This window comes from Aricia agestis, chromosome 1 (genome assembly GCF_905147365.1).
Source record: "Aricia agestis chromosome 1, ilAriAges1.1, whole genome shotgun sequence".
Taxonomy (NCBI): domain Eukaryota; kingdom Metazoa; phylum Arthropoda; class Insecta; order Lepidoptera; family Lycaenidae; genus Aricia; species Aricia agestis.
The window spans coordinates 26516794-26543362 of NC_056406.1; the positions used below are offsets into that span (position 1 = coordinate 26516794).

General features: G+C 36.5%; 4 protein-coding genes across 5 annotated transcripts in view; 3 read left to right on the forward strand and 1 right to left on the reverse strand.

The window, feature by feature from the left end:
• The first annotated feature begins 142 nt into the window (after positions 1-142).
• Positions 143-1855, forward strand: LOC121733274. The gene is made up of 3 exons (XM_042123493.1): positions 143-497; positions 1007-1237; positions 1620-1855. Exons 1-3 carry the CDS (start codon positions 143-145, stop codon positions 1853-1855), a joined length of 822 nt encoding a protein of 273 aa, XP_041979427.1.
• Positions 1856-2675: 820 nt separating this feature from the next.
• Positions 2676-4664, forward strand: LOC121725663 (calcium and integrin-binding protein 1-like). Its single transcript, XM_042112700.1, has 5 exons — positions 2676-2827; positions 2936-2970; positions 3062-3309; positions 3435-3636; positions 3977-4664. Exons 1-5 carry the CDS (start codon positions 2777-2779, stop codon positions 3996-3998), a joined length of 558 nt encoding a protein of 185 aa, XP_041968634.1. The 5' UTR covers positions 2676-2776; the 3' UTR covers positions 3999-4664.
• Positions 4665-5949: 1285 nt separating this feature from the next.
• LOC121736634 (oligosaccharyltransferase complex subunit ostc-A) lies at positions 5950-26512 on the reverse strand. 2 transcript variants are annotated; one of them, XM_042128082.1, is made up of 4 exons: positions 26502-26512; positions 21363-21370; positions 6388-6532; positions 5950-6317 (listed from the first exon to the last, which is right to left on the reverse strand). In XM_042128082.1, exons 3-4 carry the CDS (start codon positions 6524-6526, stop codon positions 6007-6009), a joined length of 450 nt encoding a protein of 149 aa, XP_041984016.1. In that variant the 5' UTR covers positions 6527-6532; positions 21363-21370; positions 26502-26512; the 3' UTR covers positions 5950-6006. The 2 variants fall into 2 exon arrangements, with proteins under 2 accessions (XP_041984016.1, XP_041983931.1); XM_042127997.1 differs by lacking the exons at positions 21363-21370; positions 26502-26512 and having other exon boundaries at positions 6388-6584.
• The window catches only part of LOC121735530 (SUN domain-containing ossification factor), a 45643-nt gene continuing 26178 nt past the window's right edge, over positions 7105-26569 (forward strand). The window contains exons 1-2 of the mRNA XM_042126404.1: positions 7105-7392; positions 7586-7825. Coding sequence (XP_041982338.1) covers positions 7334-7392; positions 7586-7825 — 299 coding nt within the window. The 5' untranslated portion in view covers positions 7105-7333. The remainder of the gene's footprint in view (positions 7393-7585; positions 7826-26569) is intronic.

Consider the following 26569-nt stretch of genomic DNA (forward strand, 5'->3'; position numbering starts at 1 on the left):
TAGTTATTTATATATACTGTATTTGCTGACAGTACAACAATCAGTTACAACTTACAATAGATTCAGTATTCCAGTTACTGGATTATACTTTCGTGATAATCACAGTGAGTAGGTACTGACTCCATTGCAACTTGCAACAAAAATGATATTATACACGTTGCATTGTCTTATAATAATCGTGTTACAATGGCCAACTGAGGCCAACGATGTCCAGTGCGGCGGGAATACAGGTATCCCAAAATACCACCTCCTGGAGAAATGCCACCGGTCCAACCTCGGGATCGTGGCCAGGGAGTACTTCACCTCGCTCACCAGCTGCCAGAGACTTGGCATAGAGAAGAAGGCGCTGGCACTGAACTTTAGTCCGCCGGGACTGAACTTGACTGAGCGGCTGGAGTATACCTGTGAGCTGCTGAAGTGTGCGGAGTCTGACGGTGGACTGTCCTTGGTCAATGATACGAATTTCGACTATTATAGCATTTACGGCAAACCGTTACGTAAGTCTTTGAAACCAAAGTTTAAATAGAAGTCTTTGTTTGAAACCCATATTATTATGTTATCCATATTAATATTATAAACGCAAAAGTGTGTCTGTCTGTCTGTCCGTCTGTCTGTCTTTCACCTCTTCACGCATAAACCGCTGACCAATTTAGCTGTTTGATATGAAGATACTTGGAGTCCCAGGAAAGGACATATCTACCCCTACGATACTTTTTATCACGGAAAAATGTAGGAAGGAGTTACAAGCGTCATCTAACTAGTAGATAAAATAAAGCTGCTAACATTTTGTTTCTTTTGAGTAGGCTGTCACTGTAATTTTACAAAATGTTTGCAGGCGTGGAGTTGACCTTGTTGTAACTAATATACATTTTATCGCGACGAAAATCGACTCTTCGAAAAAGCAGTTGCAGTGATATCATTGAGATTTTTTATTCCACCGGCACTGTCACATAGCATAGCTCATCAGTCATCAAAATATTTTTTCAGTGACATATTTTATTCTCAGCATCCATAAACTCGACGTGCGTGTCCGGGACCGGCATGTTCCACCTCAGCGCTACAAGGATGAACTTCACGCAGGCGCAGCAGGCCTGCCGCAACCGCAGCTCCGTGCTGGCCGACGTCGTCAGCGAGCAGAGGACTGACTCCCTGGCGCAGCTGCTGGCGGCGTCTCAGGTGGAGAGCGCCTACTGTGGGCTGTGGAGGGATAACAGTAGCGGCTATTACAGCGCTAATGGCAAGTAGGAACTAACCGAGTTGATTTGAACTGAACTGAAGAGTTACCTCTTGCATAAAAAAGGGGTTGAATATCAGATGGGTGGAGTATATAGTAGGCGATGACAGCAGAGGCCTGAGGACCACCCATAGATATAAAGTTACCACTCTGTTAGTGCAAAACGGTATAGTCTTTGTATCTTATATCTTTAAACGAACAATTCTTGTATAGGTTCTAGCTAGGAATCATTTCTAGAAAATGTCATTTTCATCGGATACCGAGCAAAGCTCGGTCAAACAGCTAGTAAGTTTATAAATACAGCGATTTCTTTCATGATTGCTTTGACATAGGTACCTAATATAAATCGGAGTAGGTAGAGTTTGAGATTGCTAAGCGATTCCAGGTGACAGGCTGGCTTGCAGCACGTATCGAGCTTGGGCGCCCGGACACCCGCGGCGGCGGCTGCCTTGCGTAGTGCTCACCCGCCATCGCACTTGGAAGTCCACCAGCTGCATCATCACCTACCCCGTGCTGTGCGAGCTGATACCTGGCGGACCGTACAGACCGAGATCTATATTCGCTTCTAGGAAAAATAATGGTATCGTCTTCTCCTCTAATATTATTGAAATAATAGTATAACGTAGCTATACTGATGGTACTAAACTTAACTTTCATTTTTTCCAGATACTGAACATTGATCAAAAAATAATAAAAGGAAAAGAATAAGAAATTTATTTTGATAAAAATATAAATATACCCCGCGTTCCAGATGACGTTAGTAACACTCACGCTCAAGACCGTAGTTGTTCCCGTTCCACTAGCATGTGAGCGTCAGTGATACAAACCCAAGTGGAACGGATTATGGATCGTTTTGAGCGTTTTGAGAAAAGTTTAAAAAAAGAACTATAATTTTTTTATACATAGGTAAATTGAACCGAACTTGGATATTATCCTTTTCTTCAAGTCGTAAATAAAAGTAATTTTATTGTTTATAGTTACATTTATTTTACAAATAAAATATTTTATTTGTTTCGTTTTTAGTATTACATTTTTTTACTTTAGTAATCATATTTTAATATAGTTAAACTTTTGTTATATTTGAGTTTTCACATTGAATCATATTTTAATAACAAAACCACATACTTTGAATATTGACTATTGTCAATATTCAAAGTATGTGATCCGCGATCCGCGATCAAAACGACTCCGGTCGCCAAAGGGAACGGCAGAAGGGGACGTTTTGAGCGTTTTGGTCAAAATTAACGTCATCTGGAACGCAGACATAAAGTGTGTCCAGTGCACTACCTACGCAAGCAATTTTGAATTTTTCTTTAGCATAAACTTGATTTAAAAAAATTGTTCTATATTGACATTGACAGTTTATTGACAGTGACAGCCACCTCAGGTGACACTTGACAGCAATTGCCAAATTCTCTTTAACTTGTTTGCATTGTTTGGGTGTTTTCATGTGTTTTTACTTCATCCAATTTTTATAATACTTATTTTTACTTAATTCAAACTAGAATAGCCAATTTACCAACATAAACAGATTGTTAAAGTATGGGCCAAGGCAAAAGTCAATTCACAGAAGAAGAGCTTCAGGATTACGAGGTATGATAGCATCCTCATTAATATTATAAAAAAATCATATTAATTAGTTTCTTACCGTAAATGTTATTGACGAATAATAATATTAATTACTTATTCTTGCAATTTCAGGATCTCACTTACTTTACCAAAAAAGAAGTCTTATAGTAAGTATGAATAAAAATGAAATAATAACCAATGTAATTTCTTACACATCTTCGTGACTAATTATATTATTACTTAAACATAAATTTTCAGTGCACATCAAAAGTTCAAAGCATTAGCTCCGGAAAAGGTTGGACACAATAAGAATGCAAAACTCCCTATGGCTAAAATACTGCAGTACCCAGAACTGAGGGTCAATCCATTCCGAGACAGAATCTGCAAAGTGTTCAGTTCCAGCAATGATGGGGACTGTACTTTTGAGGACTTTCTTGACATGATGTCGGTTTTCAGTGAGAATGCTCCTAAGGCTGTTAAGGCTGAGCACGCTTTTAGAATATTTGGTAAATTTTTTCATTTAATATTCTTTAATGAATATGAAGAATTTTTCGTATGTAATTTCATTAGTAAGTCAGAAATAGATAAGTATGGAGTACAAAAATATATGACCATAACATGCTTTTTCCAGATTTTGATGGTGATGACATGATTGGTGTGTCGGATCTGAGGGAAGTCATAGAGAGATTGTGTGGTCCCGAGTTGAAGCTGAGTGACTCTGAGCTGCAGCAGCTAGTGCAGAACGTGCTGGAGGAAGCTGATTTAGATGACGATGGGGCTTTGTCTTTTGCTGAGTTTGAGCACATTATTGATAAGAGCTCCGATTTTTGCCAGTAAGTATAGAATTTTCCAGTTCTCAATTGTCTCTTGTTCTAGTTGATTTTGGAATAAATAGCTTGTTGTCTCTTGAAGCCTCTCCCAGACAGACGCGGCCTGCGGTGGTGGTGGCAGTGGCAGTGGAGGTCAGTTGGATGGCTTGGCCGCGTGGCCACGTGTGTCTGTGTTGTTCCTAGAACTCTCAAGTCATCCAACTGACCGCCACCGCCACTGCAGGCCGCGTCTGTCTGGGAGAGGCTTTATGCTGGGTCCAATATTCCTTAAAAGTCCTGCCTGCCTGCCTATATTGCATTGTATTTTCCTTGTTTTTGTAAGCAATCTTCTTTTCATTTACAGCTCATTCAGAATAAGACTATGAAGAAAGAAAAGTGAGAAGAAACATATACTGCAGAACAAACACAAAATACACAAGCAAAAGCTGTAGAATAAATAATAGGGCATAATCTTAATTACTACACAAATATGTTTCTCAGTCCAGAATCTCATAAGATTTAATATAATTTTACATAGTACATACTAGTTTATACAGTAATGTTATTATTATAATCAAGTACATTTACTAATGGAGTCCTACGAGGAAGGGAAAGTTTTGCAAAGCTGGTCTAAGCCGGCACCGTTAAGAGGTTTCAATTCAAAAACAAATAAAACATGCAACAAATAATTAAAACCATAATATTCTAGGTAAATTGTGTCTATGTGTCTATTACAGCTGTTGAAATTTGATAATGCCTCGGCCACACATGCACCTATCTTCACAAAGCTTTGTGCTTTGAGATGATACAATTGGACGATACACACAGAATGTCCAATGGTATCGTCTCAAGCACAACGCCGCAGCATAAGGAGATAATTTCAAGTCCCTTTAATAATAGTTTAACTATCAAAATATATGTGTGACTCCCATTAGGGTTTTGTTAACGTAATTCTGTATTTTTATTTTATTAGAAGTACAATTGATATTGGATAAGGTTATATTTAAAGAAGTTTAGAAACACAATACACTAACACTGCCAATAACTTTTTTTATGTAATAATCTTTGTCTTTATATTTATTTAATTATTTTTTATATTTTTTTAAATCGTTTATTATCGTATTATTTATGGTTGTTAATTCATCAAGCCCCATACGCTCGCTGGTGAACGAGACACAATAGAATATCTATTGTGTCTTGTTTTTCCATGACCGACGGGTTAAAGGAAACCAAAGATCTCTATTATATGTAGTAAGTAATATATATTATTGAATAATTATTATTCAAAAATGTAAATTTACAAATATATTAATATTTTATGTTACTACAATGCTAGAATAATGTTGAAAACTATTTAAAAAAACAACACAAAATGAGAAACAAAATTCCGGATAATTAAGAAACATTATACTATAAAAACTGATGGTTTGTAGCATGAAGTAATTTTCTGTGCATCTTTTTTACAAATATTAGTTTAGTTAAATTAGTGTTAAGAGTTTGTCTTCCTTTATGTTACTAAAAATATTATCTGAAATTCATTGTTGTAAGACTAACTGCCAAATTATTACCAATTTACACATTATTATCAATTACACTTTTAACTGTATACTTCTGATTTATTTACCTTGTAATACTCAATGTTAAGCTAATTAATTCATTAATATACAATTTTAAATATTATACATATTTAAAATTGTATATTAATGAATTAATTAGTCCATCTAATAAAGCAATTCTAGAGTGCGTGAGCGGGATCATGAGATTTTTTTTCGGAAACGTGTACAGAGTAACTAGTTCATAAACATACTAAAAGTCCTGGACACTAGGGGTACTGGCGGAGTGGGAGGAGGGGGGGAAAGGGCCCATTTTTGTGTTTTTCGCTTATATCTCAAAATTGGTGCGCTCTAGAGAAAAACTTTCAAAGAGTAGATAAAAGACCATAAAATTATCTACAAATAATACCTCAAATGTCTTATAAAATTTCTTACTGTTTTCAAGTTACACCTTTTCGAAAAGTAGGGGTAAAATGGGGAAAATGCCCATTTTTGTGTTTTTCAGTCATATCTCAAAATTGGTGCATTCTAGGGAAAAACCTTTGAGCGATTCATTCAATGGACTAGTAACATTATTTTTGCTTTACCCATTTGCTTGCTTTACCCAAGCGGCACCATAACAATTATCTATTGTGTCTACTATTCCCATGATCGAGGTATTAATTTGAAATAGCACTATTTTTGACCCATAGACTTCAGGCTAAAGACTTTCTATTTTTTCATGATTTCAATATGCTAGACTTTATAAAATATGTTCAGTGTCAAATAAATAAGCCATTTTAGTATAAAAAATATTTATTATAAGGTTGTATATGAACAATTTTATTCTGAGACACTAAACTTAATTCTGTAAGTAACCAGGAAGCTTCATCCTCATGAATATCCAGGTTGTAAAGAAAGATACCAGAATACAGATAAATGCAACTGATATTAACAAAATTCTGTTGAGTTTGGGTGTGGAAGGGTTGTGGGTGCGATCCAATATTATGAAACCCAAACCTCCGAGAGAGAAGAGGAAGCTGGACGCTAAACCTTCCATTATGTATTGACCGTTGACGCGATTGGGCATAAACGCGACCGGCCTGCTGTGTCCATGCTCGTCCGTCGTAGACCCTACACTGGGCGGTTCCACTATCACGTCATATATTATACCTTTAACAAACATATTCTTATTAGATTACGTTTATAAACAGTGTATGAGACTTATTAGACACCGACTAACCTCCGGTCACCAAGAAGTAGGAAAGTAATACAAAAGAAAACGTTGTCATTGCAGAAGGAGCTTGCAGCCATGATGGCTTCTTAATTTTAATGTTCGGTATTTCCAACACATTATATGGAATTGCGAATAATGCTTCCATTTTATTACAATAGGTATTATTCGGAACCGACACCAACGCTGAGAAGTGAGAAATTAAATTTTGACAGTTTTGTGTATGACGTCCTACGTCGAACGTCAATGTCAATAATTTTTTTAAGATTTACTTGCAACAACATAAATTATGTAACTACATCGGTAATCGGCATAACCATTTGAAAAATGTTCTGAAAGCTAGTATCGTCTGATATTATATGTTTATATTAAATAAGATCAAGTGCCTATATATAAGGATTTACTGTTAAAAATTAATCCATAAAACCTAATAATTATTAATTACACTTATTTTATAGTTTCAGTCAATGTTACAACTTACAACCTAACACTCCATAAAGTTCTTTGCTTTTAACTTTAATCTTAAAAAAATAACCTAGATGTCCACTTCCTTTCTCACCAATCAAAAAATAGTTTTATCATTAAATGTTTTATTTTCATTGGCCTAAATTTTTAATAAACAAAATTTTGAAATATCTACCAATAACATTTAATTATTTTAATTTTTACGTCAAGGAAATGGGATTTTATAAAAGAAAAAAGTATGCCAAATGTCAAAATTTAACAAATTCCAATTTCCAACGAAAAATGAAAATGAATATCTGCTCGTCAGTGACCAATTTTTCTTGATTTCGAAGTGTAAAACAGCTGTTTTTTAAATACGATAAAGTCAGTTATATAGTGAAAGTGCTTCTTGACGTGTACCAGTGATCAGTGATTTTTATAAACCAGTGTTAAAATGTTTTAAATTTACGCACAAAATGAACATGACTGTAGATATTTCATTAATATTACGATGAAGGGTGGACTGTGTATTATTTACACGTCTTTGCTGACAGTATCTGTTGTCTCAAGGTACCTAAACAATATTCTAATGAATTGAACTTTTAACAATAGTACAAAAAAGTAGAAGTCGCATAAGTACTAACAGAGACTGAGGCAATTTAGATTACAAACGACAAGTTCACTTATAACATGAGTCAAAAATTGTCTTAGTCTCTGTTTTTTTGCACAACTCATATTCTATCATCGTCTTATCTTTTTACAGTTGCGCCCTATTTATTCTGGCTGTATCAGAAGCCCTTCAAGTGGACGATGTTCACGAGGATGTGGATCTCTCCGGACTCCACAATGTGTCTCAGAATCCAGCTAACCGTGACAGCAAGCTGCCGCAGTTGCCACCAATTGAACCAGAAGTTATCGTCGCACCACCTGAAGAGAAGACGGAAGAACCCGACATTATGATATTTCCAGAGGTGCTGTCGGTCAACTCAGTGACTACAGATGGGTATGTTTCAATATTGTTTTATTAACCCATCAATCCCCAAGTGGCACCCGGCTGTCGCACAACAATTGAAAATCTACTGTGTCTGCGATTCCCACAATCGAGGTATTAAACCTATTTAACACTTTATCATTTCAACATCTTTGTGTGTATTTTGTTAAATTTATAAAATGAAATGTTCAAAAACTAAACTAAAATAGCATACAGCTGACAGCACCAAGTAAAGCTTGATTCACACTATGTTTTTTATTTTAATTTTAACTATCAGATGAGATGATAGCAGTGATGAAATAACCGTGATTACATAATACTTTCACTATTGAAAAACTCTCAACTCAATACATTGTAGCCTGTAGGTAATATTATATTAGAACTTAGAATGTATTCTCACTTTTCCAGCACTTTCATATTTATTTAAAAATATTTTAGTTTAATTAACATTATGATTATTGATTATAGTATAATAATATTTAAATGATTGGTAGAAACTTTCGTATCCAACCTGATTAAATAGCCCAATAAATAATGTTTAAATGTTTGCATTTTGCGGGGACACTTACCCTGAAATTGCATAAGTGCTATTTGTATCTGACAACATCTGTGGCTCGGTTGGTGGGCGTGTTGGTAGCTCAAGCCGGGGGTCGCAGGTTCGGATCCCGCCGACGGAACGAAAAGTTTTCAAAAAAGTTCGTGGGTCATGGATGTGTATTGTATCATATATAATAAAAATCTTAAATATTATATACAGTATAGTATTATAAAAGTATTAAATATATTTCCGTTTTCTGGTACCCGTAACACAAGTCTTTCAGGTACTTAGCACGGGGCCAAACTGACGTGGTGTGAAGCGTCCATAGATATTGAAAATTAAATACTAAAAGTATCAGTATTAATGCTGATAATAATTTGATTAGTGCAATAGTTCTGTGGAACTCAGGGTTCCATGGAATAGTCATTGTGGTTCTGCCTAAAATATTTTATTTTACCTTTTGAGTTTTGAATAATACACCATTGTTAAATTGTTAAAAATATTATTAATCTCAATTTCTACAAAATATCTTCATTATATTTACGTAAGTAGTGGCTCAATATATTTATAGTTCCAAGTTAGTTTGGTTTTCCAAAACTTTAAAATTTAAAGGTTTGGGAGTCCCAGCATTAGGTAATTTGAGTGGACAGTAGTTATCAGTTTGTTACAAAAATTCACTCACTATTGTTGAACTGATAAAAATAGATCATGAAGGTCAGTAAAAATTGCCGACAAAATGTACGTAAGTATTTACGTCATGTATGTCTGCTGATATTGGTGATAGATTGCTTCAAAATATGATGTAATGATGATGCCTTGTGAGTTGTGGCTGTCGATAGACTGCTGGCTCTCAAACTATAGTCCTTAATTAACCCTTTTTGCGTGTGGCGTTACTGCTATAGGTGGGTCATAGTAAAAGGGAAAGAAGTAAGTTATCTTCATACAAAGGCACCGCGCGCGGCTTGTATGTGTGCGCCATAGTATTAATGCGTCGCCACGTAGGGCACACAACAAAATCTCGGCCAGTTTTACTAGGCTGTGGTACCGCCGAGATTTTGTTGTGTGCCGTACGTGGCGACGCATTGATACTATGGCGCACACATACAAGCCGCGCGCGGTGCTTTTGTAAGAAGATAACTTACTTCCCCTCCTTTTACTATGGGTGGGGTCTCTTTTTAAAACTGTAAGGAGTTGGCAGGCCAAGTGCAGAGTATAAAAAGGCAGTATCGGCCCTCCACTTTGGGCTAAACTGCCCAAAATATATATTTTTTAATGCATTAGACATAAAATGAGGAGCGTATTCACTATTCAGATAAGAAAACGTAGCCTATATGAAACGTCGGCTAAAATTCATTTCATACCAAGGCATAGATCTTTCAGGCTAACAATCACATCATGACCATGATGATTGATGCTACAAGTTTTATTCCTTAACGAAAACTTCTACCTCGGCGGATCGATACCAGACAGTCGTAAGGTTATCTGCGGATTTTCGACTTTATGGCGCCCGCAGACGCTAGATAAGTAAGTCATGGGGCGATACACGCGTGGGACCTGATTCTCATGCCTCGAATGTCCGTGCTATTATAGGCTGTACCACTCGCGTGTTAGACAGCATCTGTGATATTATTGTGTGTATTAGCCAATGATATTCTATGGTATTAGCGCGTTCCTCTGAGCCCCGAGGTCTTTTGACAGGAGTTTATCTTTTCACTAGCGCTTTTGATTGGTTGACATCAAAAAGTTAACCAATCAACATTGCAATTAAAAATAAACATCTGTCAAAAAACCTCAAATACCCGGCATGAAATAGCCTTCGCTTGCGCGCATTCCAGTTTAAATGAGAATAAAAGTTATCCTCATAACTGGAGCAGCCGAATGGCGTCATGCGACATGCCATTCGGTTACTTGCCAAGCAGCTTGCAAATATACAGCGAGTATTACGTAGCGGACACACAGGCAGCAGTTAAAAGTAATCCTAATGTCCGGCACTAATGGTCCGACTTAATAACGTTAAAAGTGAGTTCGGTAGTGAACCTCCAGTAACCTCGAGTGGAAATCGAAAGCATGTCTAAATATAGCCGCACGAATATTCCGCTATTTGACTTGAACGCTGGAAGGTAATTTAAACTTTCAATCCAAACATTACCATAATATAAACGCGGGTTTGTTACTCGAAGTTAAATCAATATTGCGTATGTTCAATAATTGCTCTTAGCAGTTGAAGGCTTGTGACAACTGTTGAATTAATTTTGCCTGTTTCTGTGTGTGATGCTTATGTTAGCATGTCGGCACTAAAATACAAATACATACTAAGAAGAGGAAAGTAGTCCAAGCCAATATACAAGGTGTAACTGGTAACAAAACTAAGCTGTGATAATACTTCCTTGTAAGAATAAGAATAAGTTTATTTTAACAATCACACAACACAATTTATCATTACTACAAAAATACACAAAGAAATAAAGAATTCAAAAAATACAATAATATTAAATTGTGTGACGTCAAAACTGGACCCAGCTCAGCATTAGCAGCGACTATAAGTCTGCTGCACTGGTTTTCTGCTGGGACCAAAGGTGTGACATCACAAAATATTTTTTTAAGGCTAGCAATAAATCAAAATTACAAAAAATAAAATATAAAACTACAAAAAATTAAGAATATGAGTGGCAGTCTTTGCCTAAATGTGAGAGAAATAAAGAAAAAAAAAGAAAAACAATACAGCTTTGTCTATGACAATTGGCACTTGACACTTCTTACTTTCGATGTGGGACTTGTAGAGAGTTCACTGTGAAAGTAGCAGCGCTGAAATACTAATATTTATTTTTTTACTTTTGCTACACGGTACACCCTAAATTGTTATCTAAGAGATTAGAGTGACTATTACAGTGGTCGCCAAAGTTATAAATATTAAAATAAACAGACATTCTAGGGTTATTACTAACTATCAGAAGAGCCGCACGTCTATAGTTTACTTGGACATCTTGTAGCCCTTGTCGGCCAAAAGTTTAGTGGCCGCTGGACTAGAGCAGATTTAGAAGATATTGTATCCATGTTAACCTATTTGTTGCTGGTCTCTGACTCTGTTCCATTGAATTATTTAAAACGTAATAAAAGCAGACCTAGGAGCGCCCACGGAGGCGTAAAACGCCGGTCGTGTAATAAAATACTGACCGTGTGTCACACTTTTACGTCTGACCTATTTCACGTGGGAGTATTTAAAATAGGTGCTATCTATCTATTTACTGGTTTGAAGTCTATAGTATGGTATAAGAACATTTCTGGATTTCTGTGATATTACCGAAGAAGTTGGCCCTAATGCAAGGGAGAAAGAGCCTGCGATGGCCAGACCTTCCTCCGTTTTGTAAAGCTGAAAGTTCACGTGTTTCTGGCATTTACAGAGGTAAGAACAATGAACATCCAGAAACTATGGAGTTTCGGTCGCTTTAACTTTAGGAGGTATCCAGTTCTGAAGGTCTACTTGACCTTTCAAAAAGAGTAAAGCTCAATTTCATAACTTAATATATTCTTCGCGGTAAGTGGAAGAATATCGTCTTCCAGTGCCGGACATTTTTGACAGCTGCCAGACACCTTTAAACTTTCTCATGTATTAGACTTTGAGGGTTGTCTAGCACTTAGCAGTAGAAAGCAACTGTCAAAAATTTCCGGCACTGGAAGACGAGATTCGACTCCACTTACCGCGAAGAATATACTTAAGAGGCCGGGTACCATCGAAATTCTCATACATACGTAATACCAAGATCATTTTCTCATACGAAAATATTTAACATGTTTGAGTTATTTAGAGAGCAAAATAGTAATTACCTAGGTTCCTGCGTAAAAATTTACTACAAAATATTTAGACATTAAAAAATATTTTTTAGTACTTATATAAATATTCTGTAGTAAATTTACTATTTATTTATATATTTTTAGTGTTTAAATATTTTGTAGTAAATTTTTACGCAGGAACCTTTTTTTTTACGTTGGGAAATGCTTGATGCATTCGCGACGGCCTAAACGCAGGAACCTAGGTACTTAATTACTATTTTAAGCTGAAAAATAACTTAAACATGTTAAATATTGTCGTATGAGAAAATGATTTTGTTATTACGTATGCATTCAGAGAGTTTCGTGGCACCCGGCTCTTTTAAGTTATGAAATTGAGTTCCCGAACCGGTGGTAGGCCTCATGTAGACGCGACGTTCTAAAAGTGTTAACTTTGTTAACACTTTTAGATATAAATATTTTGATTTTGAGCTTTACTCTTATTGGACAGGTCAGGTCAGGTAGACCTTTAGAACTGGATACTTCAAGTAACCGCGACCCCAACTCCATAGTTGCTGGTCGTTCTTACCTCTGTTAAGGCCACAAGGCACAAACAGGTAAACTTTCAGCTTTATGAAACGGAGGAAGGTCTGGCCATCGCAGACTCTTGGTCCATAAACCAAACATGAGATAAAAAATTAACAGCGTCGCGTCGTTCAAACCCGTGCAAAAAACACATTATGTCATAAAGCAGTTATACGTCGACAGTCGACGCAGTCGCTTTATTTTGAAGTGTAGTGCGGACTCTAGATATCCGGCCGTGCGGCATATTTGACCTATGTTTCATTTTACCCAATGTGCCTCACACAGCACACTCCTCAGTGACCTCAGTCCTAGATTTTGTTCCTCACCTTTTGCTACAATTCCATTGAACTCTTTTATTTATTGATGCGAACAGTCAGGACTTCATATCCTAAGATCCGACCGTAAAATTCTGCATGAATCGTTTTTTTCGATCAAATATATTTTAAAATAATCTTTAGAACGTATAGAATGGATTAATGTTGGGTTGCCTTGTTAAAAGTAGCCGCAAGTAGAGGCAAGTTATTAGACCTCTGTTAAAAGAGTATTGGCTATCTACAGATTCGACTATTGACAATAACGAATAAAATTCGGTTCTTTATCTTAAGTTAATGCGTGGTCAGATTTCACATCGTGTCGTAACTGTGATCATTGATAGCGATCACGTCACAAGTGAGCGTAAGGGGCGTGTCCACCACGTGGGATTCGCCCCTTGAATGTGGCTCGAATTGACAGATTAAGCTCCGATCACACCTGTCGAGTGAACAGATGCAAGTTACAAGCTGCAACAGACGGTTTTTGGAATTTGGATGGCGCGATTTTGTACCTACATTTAATAAAAGTATTTTACATTTATGTAGAAGAGTTCTGGTTAAACATCTATTAGTATTAAATAATCCAAATACGTATTTGAGAATTATATAGTCAATGGTTAAATTATATTTGTCATCGCCTAATGAAATATAGTGTGAATTACTATTACATCTTGGCTCTGTCCTCGCTTCTTGTAAATGAGTAATGTAAACAAATACATACAAAGTGTGCACTGTGCATGTTTTTGGCAACAAACCTACTCCCATGTGAGTCGTTACTCGTTGTCTTGTCAGCGAACCGATTAATCTATATATTAATACGTGAGAGAAAAACTTTGTAACCCTTTTTACGAAAAATGGGGAAACGTAGGTACATGAAATTTTGCACAGTTATAGTTTATATGGTGAAGGAGTGCATCGAGCTAATATTATTTTAAAATTATGCTTTTATCATATTATTTATTTTTAACAAATAAAACGTTACACACACTACGACACTACTACTAGGAAAAATGACAGATTTTTGAGTGACAAGCCTATACATACGAATTATACTCTTTTATTTATGGTTGAAGTATATTGACAACAAGTTGACAAATTGAAAATGGATTATTGTTTTTTTTTATTTAATTTTAGATACTATTACGGCGGTTCCCAATATTTGATCTATCTCTGATTTGGCCCTACTAGAGATAGGAATAGCTCACATTAGACATTAGAGACATATATTTTATGTCAATTGTGAGCTATTACTATCTCTAGTAGGGCAAAACCAGAGATAGATCAAATATTGGGAACGGCCGTTAGACATGCAAACGGCCAGTCTGAGATCAGCTGAGTCCCAGAGACAAGAATTGAAAAAAACTATGATGAAGTCAATATTTTTTACAAAATATAGGTAGTAATCCTAATGTCGTCGCAAGTAAGGTCGAATTTCGACCATTGGGCGATCTCTAGTAATGATAATATGACCATTCATATTTAATCATAACATGCCGGTCAAAACAAACAGAAGAGGTTTATTACATTTAAATGTATTTAATAATGTTTTCTCATTTTTTGCTCTCTAAAATATAAAAGAATCTCGACGCATTTTAGACTTAAGGTGACGCCGCGTTAAAGTAAAAAATCATGTTGGATACAATGTTTTAGATTGCTTGTTTTCGGCCTAGAAAACAAGAAATTGAAAGGGCGTAAGCGACAAAATGTTTTTTGTCGCGTAATTTAAAAACCATAAATTATATATAATATATTTCATATAAGCTATGGGCAAATTAAAGTGTATGCTTGAACTAGTGACCGACCGAACTTTCGGTTTCGGTCAGGTTTATGTGACGTCACGCGATGATTTTACATTTATATTGTTCTATCATTTTGGAGTATAGTTACGTTATTTTATCAACAAAAAAACAAGAAACGATACATAAACTACCCAAACGCATATTTTTTTTCGTCTATGATTTTCGATTCGCCATGACACTACCCAGACAGGACTTTAACGGCTTTTATGAATTTTAACCGTACAACATTGGACGTTCTAAAGATAAAACTCAGATTTGCTTTCAAGTTTGAACGTTATATTAGTGAAATGCAATTTGGTGCTATTACGTTTATACGTTTAGAACCGATTTAGTGTACACTTAGCGCGTTCTATTTCTTAGGTGAAATCGCACCTAAATAAAATGACTTGAAATAACTTCTGCTCTTGTTTCTTAGGATAATCCTTCGTTATAAGACATTAAGGGGAATTTCACCAATGACACTTAAATTTCGTTTTATTAAACTAAGTTCTTATTGAACAATGAACGCGTGTATATGGCGACGTAAATCTCGTTTTGTCTCAAATAGATTTTACATTCTTTTTGATTAATGAATTGATTTTTTGAACGCGGTTGATGAATCTAAGTTTACGTTACGTCACGCTATGATTTTAATACGTTTTTATCATCTTGGAGCATTGTCACGTTGTTTTAGTAACAAAATAGCAAGAAACGATAAATAAGCTAACCAAATGCATCATTTTTTCGCCTATGTTTTTCAATCTGTCATGACTCATGACACTGACAGAACTTAAATGTGTTTTATGAAGTTAAAACTCGAATATAGGGCGTTCAGAAGATAAAAATCGGATTTGCTGTAAACAAGTTTAGTTTATGTTTGTGAAATGCAATTGAGTGTTATAAACGTGTTTAAATATGTTTAGTGTGCGCTAAGTCCGTTCAATTTCTTTGGTGAAATCGCACCTACTTCGAATTGTATAAAAAAAACGGATTTTAGTAGATAAAATAACGGATTATATTACAAAAAAGTTTCTAGGGAACATATTCGAGTCTAAGATAAATAATATTAATTTTAAGAAATGTCGCAAAAAGTAAAAAATTCAATGTGGTACTTTTTCTTTAGTATAAAAAGTTGTAATTTATGTAAAAAATCAATAAATTTCAGTGAATAATCTAATCTAAAAATCTCTTTTTTACAGAGGTCTTTTTGAATGATTATTCTGTGTTATAAAAGTTGACCAATCGTGTTATGCTATGGGTAATTCAAAGACAAAGACATGATGAATACTGACAAGAACTTTAATTTCTTAGCTTTAGACATTGCTGAAAAAAATCGATATCGCTACAGCCAAATTATTAAGGCGTCGCCTTAAATTGGGGAAATTTCGCGAAACAAAAATAAAAGTTATGACAAAATTTCGAGAGAGACATACAGACGTATCTGGTACTGGAAAATGAAAAATAAGAAAGATTGCAGTTTTATTGTGATCGTGGACAAACAAGGTCTCGGTGCACCAGGCAGTGTGAACGCTCCCTCACTCGATAAGTCACGGAAGCATTACCCTCTCGTTACCGCGACAATTAAGCCCACCGCTGGGCTTATCTGGGATCTCAGACATATTATAACAACACGCCCCGGGCCGTCATTTTAAATTCAGACGCGTAGGCTGAGCCCACAACTACTAACTAGAAAGTAAGGCTCATTGTACACGGTTATAGACATTAAAAAAGTATTATCACTCTTTTCTTTAATGAAAACGATCCATTTTTATGACTTCATGTGCATATTATATTATTGGTTTCTCCTTTCTAATACATACCTAATGCAGTAAATGTAATTGAAGCCCATTTCATTATAACTACCACAGAGTATAACTGACGGTAAATTTTCAATATACTGATTTTAATTATTATCTATATTTATGCTAATTTTATTGATCATTCAAAATTATATGCATCTTAAATCTACATAGTAGATTGCCTATATAATATCGCTTCTTCTATAGTCATATTATTCTATGATTCCAGCTACGAGACACAAAACTTTACATTAAATTTTATGAAATTTCGTTTCTCGCCTCCTGGCTTGCTCCACAATGCACATTATTATTTATTCTCTAATCTCTGTTTAACTGCAGATTATAGCAATTCATCTCGTCTATGCCATGGCATTTAGGTCTCAGACGAATGAAAGGGAACCTGAAATAACCTCACTCAATATTAAATAGCGAATAAATACATAAATTATTATCCATGGGAACAAGTCGACTCGTGTCTTAATAAGGAACAAAGGATGGTATTAACTTTCCATTGCCATGTCTAGTTCACTTGTCGCTGATCGCTTTATCTGAACACTATTCATATCATTTACATGCGGTTTTGTCCAAAATGTCGCGGAGATCGGAGTTGTAGTGAAACTCCTGCTTTGTCTTGTAAATCTCATAAATCTTAGGTGGAACCCTACGCGGACCATATGGCCAATAGTAGTTATGGATTTGCTGTTTATATCGCAGTCAAAGACAGTATTTGTCTGTGAACTACAGGCCAAATTCTGAAGGGATATATTAAGTCTTAAAATAGAGTTTTGAATGCATTAACCACAGACTGTTGAGAATGTTACTGTTTGGATGAAGAACAAGGAAAAAACCTCTTTTCTTTTTGAGGAGCGTTTAAATTTTCTTATGTCTGTTCTGATTAACAAATAATCATGTTCATATAATTCCCTGGGACTGTCCTTTCTACTGCAGCATTTTCTTCGCGCAGGTCTATTATGACATCTCCTTAAGTGGTTGGAAAGGCGGTCGGTGTTGTGGCATTTGTCAGATCGCCTAGAGGTTGTTGCAATCGGTCATTCACTGTCTACACTAGGGCGGCGCCGTACCCCTACCATTGTCTCGGTGGGAGAAGGAAGATGTCGAAGTATTTGATGTCGATGCTGCAGCTGAGCATCGAGAATGGAGGGATAAGGCAACGTTTAGGATGTTATTTGTCTTTCGATGAAAGATTTTCAGGTACTTCAAGGGTTAAGTATTCTTTAAGGGTTAAGTTTATCTCGGGATATTTTCAGTTGCAAGCCAGGTTATTCTGAAAACGTTGTTACAATATTGCTGGATAACCTTATTCTTTTATTCGTTTTTTTAGAATTAAACCAATTAAGAATAATTGAAGTCGAGAATGAAATTAGTAACGAGAACATTTGGTAATTCGCGAATTGTCGATGGAATGCTTTCACCGAATTTAGCGCACTCTGGTGTTTGTTATAGCGAGATTTCCGGGAGATAGTTGACGTAATAATTAATAATTATTTTTAATGCTTCATAAATTTATGTCTTCATTAACAAGTTATGACAGGGTAGTAAAGACTATAATAGAGCGTAATAAAAATTGATTTAGAGCTGATAAGTGATAACAGACGGTTTACTCGAGCGATTGTTATTAAATGCCGAATGATTGCTTAATTTCCCTTTGAATACACATCACTTTGGTACGACGACACACACACGAGGCAAGGTGCCGAATGAAAAAGAAAATTAACAAAAAATGGACTGTCTGATATGACATATATGCAGTGGAGACTAGAGAGTAGTGCAGCAGTCTAGAAAATAATTTGTACTGCGTCAAAGAACAAAAGCTGGAACCTGAAACAGTTTAATGACTCTACAACGAGTCACGTAGTTATAATTGTCGCTGCAAATGTCAAACATACATAACAGCAGACCGGGGCAGAGGTCGCCTAAATAATAGCGAGGTATCGAGCCTGCGCAGACTTATCGTCGCCACGTACGCGACGTGCCCTACCGGCGGCGGCGCGGCGGTTCACGATCTCTTATCACCCGCCATTTTTATCGCCGCTTATGGGATAACCACTTTCTCCGGTGTCAATACATTATCAACTATCTGATAACGACTCACACTTCGCCTCTTGCGAGATCTGCTCCGAGCGGCATTCGAGCACAGGGATTAAAGTTCAGTATTGCGTGCGCTCCCTTTCAGAAACGCTAGGAGTTCCTGACACGTAGCGCTCCCGATTGTGCACTCTATGTGCTGAGTAGACTGTCGAAACTCGTGTGGAGCGTTTCGCGGGTAAATCTGGCGAACGAGGCGTTGGCTCGTAACTGACAGCACAGTAACGATCGCCGCAATATAATGTAATGGGTGTATTGAGTGTGTACAACGTCGTTAGCGACGGCGAAATTGAGATATTAGTGATAAGTAAAGTGATATCGACGGTAGGTACTACCAGTCTCAGGTTACGACACATGATCACGTTCTCAAGAATTAGGCGAGCGCCTGCATACCAAAACCAATCTCCTAAAATCTACAGAATATTATAATCAATTGACGAATCAGTAATTTCATGTTTCTGAGTTTGATGTAAAAATATTAATGGAAAAAAGTGAAACAGGCTCAAAAGCGAAGTATTCCGTAACAAAACACAAACATAAAGTTTTAGTTAAAGATTTATTTTATTTAGACTTAGGCATTACTTCATGAAATTCAGGCTAAGGAGTCGAGTCGAGCGGACCGTGGAGTCGCAGGAAAGGAGAATAGGTCCCCTTTTCGTGAGGACTGAGGACCTCTACAGAGCTAATTAAGAGAAAATTCTTACAGGTCTTCAACGTGAGTTCGTAAACAATATAATAAGTAATAACGCATAATTAGCACCTATGATTACATAGAAAACTGTTAAACCGGATAAAAGCGATAGATTTGACGATGTTAAAATTATAATACGTACCGCAAAAAGATTATCGTCATTACCTTTACCGAGCAATAAACCTACTCGTTAACTTCGCCACTTTAGAAAATCTATTAAGTTTTAACTGCCGCGGGAAGTTCATTAATATCGACCGTAACTTTTAATATGGTATAATGAAGGCAAACGAATCGTTGAAATGAAACGGTTAGAGTGACATATTAATATCGAGGCGGTCAATCGCGAGCGGACGTTTAATGGCACTCCGCAGTCCGCACTCGGCAGTAAAGCAGGCGCGCCCGCGGAACTTTCCTGAGCCCTCGCGGACGTCCTCCTAATTCAATCACAAACCGATTGTCCCGTCTTAATGGCGATATCGACGCCGCGAGCGAAGCCATTAAAATTTTACAGCCGATCTCAAACAGTGGCATAAACAATCCGAACGGTTATGTTATACGAATTATAAGCTATTTACGAGCGGGGGAAAGCGCTGGACAGTCTGCCCCGAGACCCTCCGACCGTCTCCCACACGATTTCTCGTATCGAACACGATTTTGAAAGTGAAATGATAAAGTAAATCGCAATAATTCTCAGTGCGCCAACGCACACCCTGATTTTAAAGCATAATCGTCAGAATTACCAGCGGTTAGCAGTGATTATTGTTTGGAGCGCTTTATTTGGTGGCAGGTGGCTGAAAGTGCATATTGTATACTCCACTGCAAATACACCGAGTGCCAGATAAAAACTCTTAATATGGATAAAGTAACAATAATATGAACGTTTTATGTATCAGTATTTACCTAATAGTACATGTTCTAAATTATACACATAATTATTATAAAGCATACAACGATTACTAGCGATTAAATTAATGAAATGCATACTACACACCGTGAAGATGCTGTGAAATTAATACCTCGTACAGATGAGTTAACACTCTTGAGTATCATAGAGAAGCTGTTCTGCTGGTTAAACAAATCGGATTAACACGTGCACACATTAATCTTGTACAAATAACAACAAAAACTCGCGCAAACTAACAATCACTCCTAATTATTAATTAACTAAGAAATGCCAAATGTTATTTATAAGATGATACAAAACATTTACATTTAAATGTCGGAGCTTCTTGTTATAATTGATTGTTTACTTTGTTTCTAACAAAAATGTCGTTGTTACGATTTTCCAAATTGAACTATAATTAACAATCACCTCGCTAAAATTCCAGCTTTTTACGTAATTACTACCCTCCCTAGTCTTATTCTCTATCTTTTTTTCCTGACTTTTATGTGACTTACGGCTTAATACAACATCATGGAAGAGTTTTGTCTTGATGGCTTAGGAGTTACGTACGTAACGGTAGATGCGTTTGAAGGAACCGCGTGCGGTCACCTTTACTGGTATTCCCCGGCGACTGTACCGCACAGAGAGACGTAAGTAATTCATCTGGCCGCTGCTTTTACGCCCGCGGCCGCCGGCCGGTGCCGTTCGCGTGTTGACACTTCATTATCTCAATTTCCTGAACCCGCTCCTTAAGAGGTTTGTTTGTTTTGAACTTTCCAGTCCCTATCCGATGGGTGTCCTAAACTAGAGTCGAAATGGCCGAGTCTGAGATTCGGTAGACCTAATTACCAATTAGGCCTTATTGGGTTACTCGACGTCGCGTCGCGTTGCCTTGGCACGGTCACGGTTTGAGATGTAAGCTAATCAATAGCGAGAAAAATCAAAAATGTTTCTTGTAGAAAACTGTATGTCAAAAACTTTAAGGCCCTTACGAGCCGAACCGCGTCTTGAGACCGGGTCGCATCTTAAGTACTGACCATATTTTTAAATACGGGCCTAGGTGTAAGCCGTAAGGCTAAGGTTACTTGAAGTTTCAAACTTGAGTCAATGTGGTTATCTTTTACTACTTACTACTGGCTGCTAGGTATATAGATTTGATTTTATATGAAAACAATCCGATCATAGATTTATTATAACTTATGGCTTAAGTGCGCCACTGGGCTAGTCTGTTACCATAAAATACATCACCTGAGGTTTTTATAACGCATAAATATTTGTTCTCTCATGAATAGAAATTGCTTTTGTCGATTTGACGTTGAATTTACTGCGGATATTGCAGATTTGAACGGTTATCATTTTTACAGGGCACCTAGAGAACATGCCATTGATGCCTTACGGTTTTGAATTTTTCTAATTAGATTTCTAGAATTCTAATTAGAAAAAGGTGTTGGATTTAGCCAACGCCCTTCCCGTGTGAAGTGTTCCGAAACATTCATTGCTGAAAAACTAGAATCAAAATATATCTTTATTTGTAAATCCCTTGATCTGCTCGTTGCAGAGAAAATAAATTCTAAGATTCTGTGAAAAGGGGAAAATAATAGTTGAAACCAGAATATCGAGTGAGCGACTGTCGATTAAAAGCTCTGGTTGTGTCTGCGACTCGCGCTCAAAGCCCAGCCGCGCTAGTAAACTTTCATGCATTTGTTTGGAGGTAATTACCGCTTTTCTTCAAATGCCACTTTCTCGGTGTCAACCCGATGCAATCAATAAATATCCCACTGCGGCGATATTAATATAAGCGTCAGAAGTGAAAATTATTACGGCGTTCAATGGAGACAATGGTTGTAAACTTTACGATAGTTGCAGTGATGAATTACCGACATATCTTATTTGCATAGTTGCGTTTAATGGCATTATTATATTTGACACAGTATACTCAGGTTAATTTACTAAAAGTACTTTCTGAAGAATGATTTATGACCGACGGTCCTTAAGGGTAGTTAAGGTATCCAAAAATACTGAGACGTCAGGCGAACATTCTGATCTTAAATGTAAGAATTGGCCAAGGAAAGAACTGACTCAGACTGCTTTAAGAACTTATTTAAATACGGCTGTTATCGTTGAATGTAAACGAGTGATGTCGAGCCCCTCGCAGCGTCCACGAACACTTAGTGGTGCACGTCCAGGAGATTAACCGATGCTTTTACCGGTACTGTTATATCGGCCTTGATTTCTCCCGATTATTCGTTGGGCTTGTGTCACAATTAAATTACGTGATTACATGAAATACCACGTTCGGGCATGAGATTTCGAACATAGAGAAATCGATCCTGTATGCGTCTAAAACAGATTTTTTATTCGATCTAGGATTGACAATGAGCACCTGAACATTAATCGCTTTTAACAGTCGTAACAGATGATCGATGGCTAGTCACCGTAGCTATTATTCCACCCATTGGAAATGGCAGTTGCAGACAATCAGTCCAGCTCACAGCGGAGGGTATAGGTGGTGGTCCGTCGTGTACGAACACTCGGCGGCACTTGTTGCGTAACACGAATGGCCATCAATCAACGAAAGGGAAAGCTTAGCCCGACATGGATTAATGAAACATTGGAAACAATTACAGCTTTTGTAAACACCCGGGCGCGAGGTTCGAGGACACTGCTGTCCTTATTTTATGTGCATACATAGATAATAGGGAATCCGTTGCGAAAGGACGCAAAATAGCAAGCAAGCTGAGTGGGAAACAGTTTTTTCAATACTTGGTTTGATCCAAGCATAAAAAAAATTAGGTCCATAATCCAAGTATCAATTCGTATTCAATAGGAAAAAAAGTTGCAATTAATTTGCAAAAGTCCTCTTGCATAACTCAAGTACTATGAATCCACGTGGAGATTCGCGTTGGAAGTAATATCGCAACTCTCGCACGATAACGAACGCGTCATCGCGGACGTAATGAGCACGTGGGTGATGAATCGCAGGATTCTAAACGTTATTGACAAGACAAGGTACTGGAATGTTGGCGCCTATGAGCTCTGACGCTTATGACGTAAAAACAAATGGTTTCTTCAAGCAGATTTGGATAAAACAGCAAATTTTGTTAGGAAAATCTCTACCATACCAACAATTGCGCTTACATTCGCCGAAACTGTTGGGGACAGTAATTTCTTTACTTTCTAACTAAATACAAGTTGCATAATGTACGTATTTTAACGCATCTAAAAATAGCTTTTCCGTATGTAAAGACTTTACTAATGAGTACATTACAAAATCGGTGCTATCTCATAAACTAAACATGATTAGCGCGCATTTAGCTTATCTTCGTTTGATATCTCAAGAATTTCTCTGGTTATCTTTACTTCCTTTATCATATTTTGTTGCAAGAACATGTTTTATCGCATTATTTTTTTTAACTTTTGTAAAATCTTAAAATCCTAAAAAATACTTTTGCAATTTGTAAATACTTGTGTATAAAAAATATCCTACTTATTAGAAACGGATATTGTAGCTTTTAAAATATACTAGAGATCGCCCAATGGTCGAAATTCGACCTTACTTGCAACGACATTAGGACTACTACCTATATTTTGTAAAAAAAATTTACTTCATCATAGTTTTTTTTCAATTCTTGTCTCTGGGACTCAGCTGATCTCAGACTGGCCGTTTAAGCATTGTCTAATAGTATCTAAAATTGAATAAAAAAAACAATAATCCATTTTCAATTTGTCAACTTGTTGTCAGCAGACTTCAACCATAAAATATAAAAGAGTATAATTCGTATGTATAGGCTTGTAACTCAAAAATATGTCATTTTTCCTAGTAGTAGTGTCGTAACGTTTTATTTGTTAAAAATATATATGATAAAAGCATAATTTTAAAATAATATTGGCTCGATGCACTCTTTTACCATATAAACTATAACTGTGCGAAATTTCATGCACCTACGTTTCCCCATTTTTCGTAAAAAGGGTAACAAAGTTTTTCTCTCACGTATTAATATATAGATTTTTGCTCTAATATTATATTTATTTAGCCCAGTTGACAATAGACTACAATATTACTCTGTCTCAGTAAATAAACTTCAGGCTTCGAATAATATCGCCTGGTAATTTGTTAATGCTGCACCAGTATTGTTTCGCCTAAAACTATTTGGATTTCGATTTTCGTGGCGCTTGTTCATTGTATTTGCTACAAAATATATTCGACAGACACGGTCTAATCCTATTTCCTTATCTTGTTTCATAATTAATTAATTAACATTCATTACTTGTAGCAGTAATTTAAGCGACATTTTGAATATTTGAATATTGTCCAATTCTATTTCGCACTAATCTGCGCACCTGTGACGAACGCAATATTTCCAGTGCTGCGGTCGAATTTTCGTATACTGATTTGCTACACGGGACTTGCTAAGTGGTCGTCCACGAAATAGTGGAACTACTGCTCTTATTTGGTTTGCAACAAAAATTCTTCCGTTCTCCACACATAACATTCTTATCACAACTCCAGTGTTTTTAGGGTTCCGTAATCAACAACCCTTATAGTTTCGGCCTGTCCGTCCGTCTGTCTGTCTGTCTGTCGCGGTTTTGCTCAGAGACTATAAGACCTACAAAGTTGTAATTTGGCATGAATGCACGTATTAATGATGCCGACAAAATGGTACATGAAATCTTAAAAAAATATTATTTATGGTACCTTCCCTACACAATGCACATCAAGCGGAGATGATTTTTTTTCCCGCGTCCACCCCATCGTGTGGGGTGTCGTTGGATAGGTTTTTTAAAAATATTATGAGTATTCATAGATCATTTTCCGATTTAGGAATTCGTTTGTGAAATATTAAGTTTTAAAGATAAAAAAATCGTTAGTGTCCAGTGTCCCCCTTTTCTACCACCTAAACGGTTGCTTCTGGAAATGTAAAAAAAATCACGGGAGTAGGAAATATGCTGAATTTTTAAATTCAGCATATTTCCTACTCCCGTGATTTTTTTTAAAGTAAAACTATCACGGCTAAGAAGACTTCATAAGTTATTGAGTAATAGTCGATCAACTAAAAAAAATGTATTCGGCGAAGTATAAAGGAACGTTTCGTTCAAATTCCTTTGAAAGTAACTGAGATGATGTGGTTAGTAGTGTAAAATACGTTATAAATGTACATTCATATTTTACTATAAAAATAATTTAAAAACTAAAAACTAACGCCTCCGTGGTCTAGTGGTATAGAGCGCGGCTCTTGACTCGGAGGTCGTGGGTTCGATTCCCGCGTTGGAAACATGTTATTTCCAAGTTTGGTTAGGACAATGCAGGCTGATCACCTGATTGTCTGACAAGTAAAATGATCCATGCGTCGGATGGGCATGTAAAAAGTCGGTCCTGCGCCTGATCTCTCGCCAGTCGTGTCGGTCGTCCGTCCCACTGGGTTATGAGAGTAAAGGAATAGAAAGTGCTCTTGTGTACTGCGCACACACTTGGGCACTATAAAAATTACTCCTGCGTAGCTGGCCTGGTTTCAATGAAACCGGCCACCGTCACCGAAACCGGTGTGGGAGCTATTATTATTATTATATAATTTAAAAACTAGCGGTAAAAAAATAAAATAAAATAAAAAATGTTTTATTTCTGAGTAAATTTGAATCAAATTTTTTCAGAATGTCTACCTGATGCCTACCACCGGTTCGGGAACTACCCCGGCGAGAAGAACCGGCGTAAGAAACTCGCACGGGTTCCACTTTTTACCAAAAAAGTGAGAGAAAAATTATTCTTTTAAAATAAAGTTTACAATTTTGTAACTTAATATTATATACAATGTCAACATACATAATTGTAAGTCATAATATAATAATGTAGAAGTAGCCTTGCAAGAAGCCATCCTACTCCCAAGATGTGCCATCTTCTATGAAATCATTGACCTTATAATAAGCTTTGGCACACAAACGCTCTTTGACTACTTTTTTAAATTTATTAATGGAAAGATTTTGAACGTTTTCTGGGATTTTATTGTAAAGGCGTATACATTGACCTTTAAAAGATTTACTGACTTTACTAAGTCTGATCACTGGCATGTCCAGCTTGTGCTTATTTCTAGTATTTCTACAGTGAATGACACTTTTAACTTTAAATTTATTTATATTTTTTCTAACATATATTACATTATCCAAAATGTATTGAGAAGCAACAGTTAGAATACCAATTTCTTTAAATTTATCTCTCAGAGATTCTAAAGCAGACATTTTATAAATAGAACGTATGGCTCGCTTCTGCAGCACAAATATTGTATTAATGTCGGCAGCGTTTCC